The 6,601-nt window shown below is 41.0% G+C and overlaps 1 protein-coding gene across 1 annotated transcript; it reads left to right on the plus strand.

Annotated features, from left to right (window-relative positions):
* The first annotated feature begins 1,955 nt into the window (after window positions 1–1,955).
* LOC139555195 (tissue factor pathway inhibitor 2-like) lies at window positions 1,956–6,169 on the plus strand. Its single transcript, XM_071368790.1, has 5 exons — window positions 1,956–2,134; window positions 2,377–2,547; window positions 2,853–3,032; window positions 4,644–4,817; window positions 5,440–6,169. Exons 1-5 carry the CDS (start codon window positions 2,059–2,061, stop codon window positions 5,553–5,555), a joined length of 717 nt encoding a protein of 238 aa, XP_071224891.1. The 5' UTR covers window positions 1,956–2,058; the 3' UTR covers window positions 5,556–6,169.
* Window positions 6,170–6,601: the final 432 nt, after the last annotated feature.

Consider the following 6,601-nt stretch of genomic DNA (forward strand, 5'->3'; position numbering starts at 1 on the left):
GTATTAGGAAATAGGCCTCTCTTCTTTGACCATGACTCTTATACAATATTCTATCAAATACAGGTCAGGTACAGATGTAGGATCTTAATATAAGACAGTTTGCTACAGCAGGAAAATAAAACTGCAGCAACAATACATTTGAATTATTATGTGGATTACAGTGGAGGCTGCTGAGGGGAGGCCAGCTAATAATAATGGCTGAAATGGAGTCAATGGAGTGTTATCAACCACATGGAAACCACATCTTTCACGTGTTTCATACCATTCCATTTACTCCATTCCAGACATTATTATGAGCCGTCCTCCCCGCAGCAGCCTCCACTGGTGGATTATAATTCATGGACATTTTGTAGGGGTATGTCAAAGGACAAAATCTCAATGAGGGGGAGAGTTTTTTTTTTTAATGCATCCAGGGAACCAGTTGTCGGTTAGGACAGAAATAGGACACATTATAAAGCAGCTCATATTATATTTTCTCGCTCCACTCTCCTTGTTGAAAGGTAAGTAGCCTTGCACAAGCCTTGGCATGTGCAAGACGGAACGGCTCATAGTGTGAGGCAGCTTGATGTACAAGTACACCCCCTGGACAGGACGTTAGTCTATCGCAGGCCCTTACGCCTCAATCACACCGACAGCGTCATTGCACAAAACGGTATGCAGCATCTTCTGGATATGTGTGAAACAAAAGTTCAACATTTAACTTCTGCTACCATTCCTGTCAAGCCATCTATGCATACAGTTTGATGCATACTTTTGATGAATCCAATGTACGCAACACACAGAACGCACTGCATCTGCCTATGCAACGCAATGCTGTAAGGCAAACACAGCGTTCCATTGGAAATTAATGTTCTGTACTTCTGGCGTACCAAAATGCAATGACGCTGTTGGTGTGATCGAGGCGTTACCCCAAATATATCTCTTTAATGCTGCGTGCCAAGCAGAGAGGAATTGGGCCCCATTTTTACAGTCTTCTGATCTCAGGGTGGACACTAACTACAAGGCCACTGAGTTTACTGAGTTTTCCCACCGGTTTACATGTCTACTGGTGTAAAGAGAATAGCTAATAAAGTTCACCAAGGCAGATCCTGCATGGATGCCCAGAGTTGTGATTGCTGTTGTTTCCCTAAAAGGAAACAGCCAGATGTGATGGGGACTATGACACAACAATGAATGACATAAGCTCAATGTGTTAATGTTTTATACTGTATCACTTCCTTAGAGACAAGGCAATATTTTGTGGTGAGTATGTGGACTATTCACACACATACTGTAAATCAATTTCATTCATCCAAATTAGATTTAGGCCTAAAACATGAACTGAATAGAACGTTAAAAGCCTGTAGCCCACATTAATAAATAAAGGCTCAAATTCTAGATCTAATAATTTGTTATAATTAATTACTGGAAACCACTTTGCAAAGTGAGTGGTGCAGCGGTCTAAGGCACTGCATCTCAGTGCAAGAGGCGTCACTATAGTCCCTGGTTCGAATCCAGGCTGAATCACATCCGGCTGTGATAGGGCAGCACACAATTGGCCCAGCGTCAGCGTCGTCTGGGTTTGGCCGGGGTAGGCCATCATTTTAAATAAGAATTTGTTCTCAACTGACTTGCCTAGTTAGATAAAGAAAAAAATAAAGTAGAAGAAAAACAATAATTAACATTGTCATATGTTATCTACTCCAATGACAACATGACACATATGGTCATAAATCTGTTAACAAATCCTTCTTCTCTTGATACTCCCATAGTAGTTTCGTTCCCAGACTAGCCTACATTTATTATAGTTTATTTCCACATCAATGTTTGGACCGTATCTAATGTGCACGATGAAGGACGTTTGACATATTGCGTTATTAGTTCAACAGTGTATGAACGTGACGTTGTCTATGATGCAGATCAAAACATTAATCAGGTCGTTCCTACTCCGGAAATTAGCCATTATAGCCCGCCCCTCGAGCCGCTTGGGAAAGCGTTTACAAGAGTATAAATGGCTGTACTGATGCTGCGAAAAGTTAGAAGAGTTAGGAGAATTGAACTTGGGGAAAATCTACAACAATGGAGCTCAGTTCATTGATTTTTCTGATCCTTTCATGCTCTCTTTGTTACGTTTTTGCATTGTCACCGAAACAAGGTAAAGAAAAATAATTGTATGTATTTTTAATAGCGTAACTGGTAATAGCCACATTAATATTTTATTCGTTTTTCTCGACGCCAAAATACTTTGCAATCATAATCAATCGATGGGCGTTGGCTCATGACTTTTCAGTAGTGATAAAGTTGTTGTTGACATGAATCTGTACTTCAACAGAGATTCCTTGACCTAGTTTTGCAGCCAGCAATAGTGTTGATGTTGTGTGTTTCTGCTCATTTCAGAGGTGTGTCTACTTCAAGTAGATGAGGGACCTTGCAGAGGAAATATCCAACGTTACTACTACAATACTATCACTCAACAATGCGAAGAGTTTGTCTATGGAGGCTGCCAAGGGAATGCAAACAACTTCATGAGTTTTCTGGCGTGTCAGAAAGCATGTTTTAGAATACCAAGTACGTTTTTATTTTTTATACAAGTCTGTTTTTGTGTGGTATTCTCAGTTTTTTTTCTTTGCATTTAAATATTCTACAAATTCAGTATTTATTTAGATTATAGGCCATTTTATGTCATCAAAACAATTCTAAATCATGAATTGTATGAACATCTAGCCTACAGCACCTTTGAAAAGTTGTGGTTGTGAAGTTTTGAAATGGAAATCCAAACCAATTCAGGATAAAAGACGATACAATGTGACCTGTTTCATTTTTCAATAGTTCCTAGAAGAATGTCTTTCTTTTCACCTTCTCCACCCCACCAGAGATCCCCCAGATCTGCAGGTTCCAGAAAGAGGTGGGTCCCTGCCGGGCCAATTTCTTGAGCTACTTCTTCAACATGACCACCATGCAGTGTGAGCAGTTCGTCTACGGAGGCTGCCAGGGCAACGAGAACCGATTCCAGGACCAGTTGTCTTGCATGGAGTACTGCAGACCACACAAAAGTATGTGGACAATAGTCAAGGTCAACAGTCTGACTGTTTTCGATTAGCCGTGAAGCACAATAGGGAAAACATTTCCACATCCAGTGTTGCGCACAGGCTTATAGGGCGGTGCACAATTGGCCAAGCGTCGTCGGTGTTTGGCCAGAGTAGGCCATCATTGTAAATAAGAATTGTTCGTAACTGACTTGCCTAGTTAAATAAAGGTTAAAAAAAATGTCATTACAAAATAGATCCAGATTCTACTTTTCATGAGACTCCACTGTGTTCACTCTATTGTGTTATTAACATTGTATTACTTTGGAATGATGTAGTAACAAGATTAGAGGAAGCTTTTTCATGAAATTTGGCAATTTGATTGCAAACAGCCATATCCTCATCAAGATCCTGGCCATGAGGACATGCAATAGTTGATGAGGAAATGAGGAAATGAAACTGGATAGAAGGACCAGTACAAAAGGACCAACCCTGACGCTCTAACAGTCTCCTCTATCAATACCACAGGAGGTTGGTTGCACCTTAATTGGGGAGGATGGGCTCGTGGTAATGGCTGGAGCGGAATAGGTGGAATGGTACCAAATACATTGAACACATGGTTTCCATGTGTTTGATGCCATTCCATTTGCTCCATTCCAGCCATTATTATAAGCTGTCCTCCCCTCAGCAGCCTCCACTGATCAATACTACACTCAAACTAGATAGAAGGACCAGTACCAGCCTCCCAAGTGGCGCAGCGATCTAAGGCACTACAGCCTGGGGTTCGATCCCAGGTTCGATCCCAGGCTCATTGCGCTCTAGCGCGATTGTGGTGGGCCGGGCACCAGCAGGCTGTCTTCGGTCGTCAGTTGAACAGTGTTTCCTCCGACACATTGGTGCGGCTGGCTTACAGGTTAAGTGTTAAGAAGCGAGATTTGGCGGGTCATGTTTCGGAGGACTCATGACTCGACCTTCGCCTCTCCCGAGCCCGTTGGGAAGTTGCTGTGATGAGACAAGATTGTGATTGGATATCACGAAAAAGGGGATACAAAGAAGGACCAGTACAAAAAGGACCAATCCTGACGCTCTAACAGTCTCTTCTATCAATACTATACTCAAGGGTCACACAGTATCTGAGTGCCTTAATTCTCTCAGGCATTTCCCTGACATTATTCCATACAGCCCTCTAGACTTCTCTCAGTTGTGCATCTGTTTATGTTCAGAAGCCTGGGATGAGCCTCTCGGTCGAAAATGAGACAAAGCAAGCTGAAGAGTAGCCTACTCTCTTCCTATTGTCCTGTTTTTCTATGACAATATTATTCTGAAATGATTCCATCCAGTATCCTTTTTCAATTTTATATCTACTTACTTTATTAATAAACTAGAGATTTAGCCTGGGTACCTGTCTGTTTAGCTGTTCAACTCCTGGCCACTCCATGTCATGTTTGGCATGAGAATTCCATAAGGAGTTGGTGACAGATCAGAAACACGCTGGAACCCAGGCTAGGTTACATTACCAAACAGACTGGCACCCAGGCTAGGTTACAGACTACCAGAGATGAGCGTCTTGGTTAATGTTAGCTGAAGAGTAGCCTACTCTCTCCCAGAGTTCTTATAGTTGTTTTATGTGCTTGACAGCTACTCCTGTGCTCTGCCTGGATCCCCTGGATAAAGGAGGGTGTGCTGCATCTATACCGCGCTACTACTACAACTCAGCCTCCAGGATGTGTGAGCAGTTCATCTATTCAGGTTGTGGAGGAAGCAGCAACAACTTTATATCCAGACAAAGCTGTATGGACGTCTGTGCTAAAGGTAGGATAGTGGTCATGACACACACACACACACACACACACACACACACACACACACACAGAGTATCCTCTATTCTCTGTTTATCTGAAGATATAACTGGGGGGGAAGGTAGGGGGTGCTTTTGAATATAATGACTAATAGACTTATTACATCTGCCAGCTCAACAACCATTTGCATGTTCCCCATAATTGCAGTAATGGCTACAGGCCTTTTCGTTAGAGCAAGCTAGTATCCCAGTAACAGGTTGTGTTTGAGGTAATTGTGTGACTGGAAGACTGGCTAACTTTGGATCACATTATAAGGAACATGCTTTATGACTTTGTCCATTTCTAACTGGGGATTAAGCGCGGCCAGCTTTCAATGAAGTACAGTGCCCAAAAACAGCTGGATTACATCTCAATCTCTCAATATTGGCCACATTAATTGGATATTTGAGTAATACAAAATAGAAGTGTATTATAACTGACAAGTATGTGTGGTTTAGGTTAATCTGCACATAGTTTTAGATGGTTTTAGCAGAGCTGAGGGTCTCCCTGCCCACCAGCATGCAAACGGAACGTCCTGCACCTTACTGGGATGTAATCATGACCTGTATGATGATATGTCATTGTCTTTGTTTCAGCTGGGAAACCATGGATAAGCAGAAAAACAGGCAGAAGAGCAGGCATGATGAGAACAACTACCAAAAAACGTATTAGAATAAAGCCTAATAACAATATTAAATGGTCAACAATATGATTCAGTGATTTTATTCAAAGGGGCACATGAATTGACCATAAATGGACTAACATTGACATGTTGAATTGTATTTTTTTTACTGCACCATAATTGACTTGCTACTTGCACTGCGTTGTCTGTAATGGTTCATTGTGATGCACAGTTGAAAATAGCAAACCAATCAATCAAATGTGAATCAACCTACACCAGCAGTATTTTTGCTGAGTAGGTTTCTCAAGACAGTTTGTATTGTAGTATACATTTACCATGGCAACTATCATACAATATAAAAAATATATTTTTGTAGAATTTTTGAAATGTATTTTAGATTTTTTTTTAAACACTTTAACAGTTTACTGTTTTCCACCATTTATGATGAAGTTATACTGAGGCACTGTTTAAATTGTTAAGCAATATTAGCAAAATAATTGATGTATTTTTTTTGTGTTTTCAACATAGTACTTTTTAACAAAAACCTGCGCACCATGACATAATGGATATAATAAAATAACTCAGAACTCAGAAAATAACTCATTTTTGTCTGTACACTACTCAGTTGTTTTTCTCCCATTTGTCCTGAAATTCCACTTTGCCTCTAAATATAATCCTGTTACTAAGCAGGAATAAGAACTGAATGTGTGTCCTCTTTTTTTCCATGTATGCTTGCATTGTCACCATGCCCCTTCTCATCCAAGAGCTTGATAGCTGTTTCTCTCCCTATCCCACTTTCCGCCCTAAATCTTTAACTCTTATCTTGCTTTGACTGGGTTATTTTCAGCCCCTTCAGAACAGCCGGACTAGAGGAAGATGGCAACCATTACATTTTACATACGCTCTTATCCAAAGCAACTTACAGGCGCAATTAGGGTTAAGTGCCTTGCTCTGATATTTCACCAGGTCGGCTCAGGGATTCGAACCAGCGACCTTTCAGTTACTGGCCCAATGCTCTTAACAACTAGTGTACCTGCTGCCCCACTTAATAGATGGAGAGAGTTATGGCAGCACATTCTATACTTTGCTGGCCTTAGAAGGAAGTCAACAAACTATATTTACATTAACCTCATTAC

Source organism: Salvelinus alpinus, chromosome 26 (assembly GCF_045679555.1).
Source record: "Salvelinus alpinus chromosome 26, SLU_Salpinus.1, whole genome shotgun sequence".
NCBI lineage: Eukaryota > Metazoa > Chordata > Actinopteri > Salmoniformes > Salmonidae > Salvelinus > Salvelinus alpinus.

Coding starts and splice junctions, on each gene's coding strand:
- LOC139555195 (XM_071368790.1), top strand. CDS start 2,059: ATGGAGCTCAGTTCATTGATTTTTCTGATCCTTTCATGCTCTCTTTGT. Junction 3,033..4,643: donor GTACTGCAGACCACACAAAA/GTATGTGGACAA, acceptor TGTGCTTGACAG/CTACTCCTGTGCTCTGCCTG. Junction 4,818..5,439: donor TATGGACGTCTGTGCTAAAG/GTAGGATAGTGG, acceptor TCTTTGTTTCAG/CTGGGAAACCATGGATAAGC.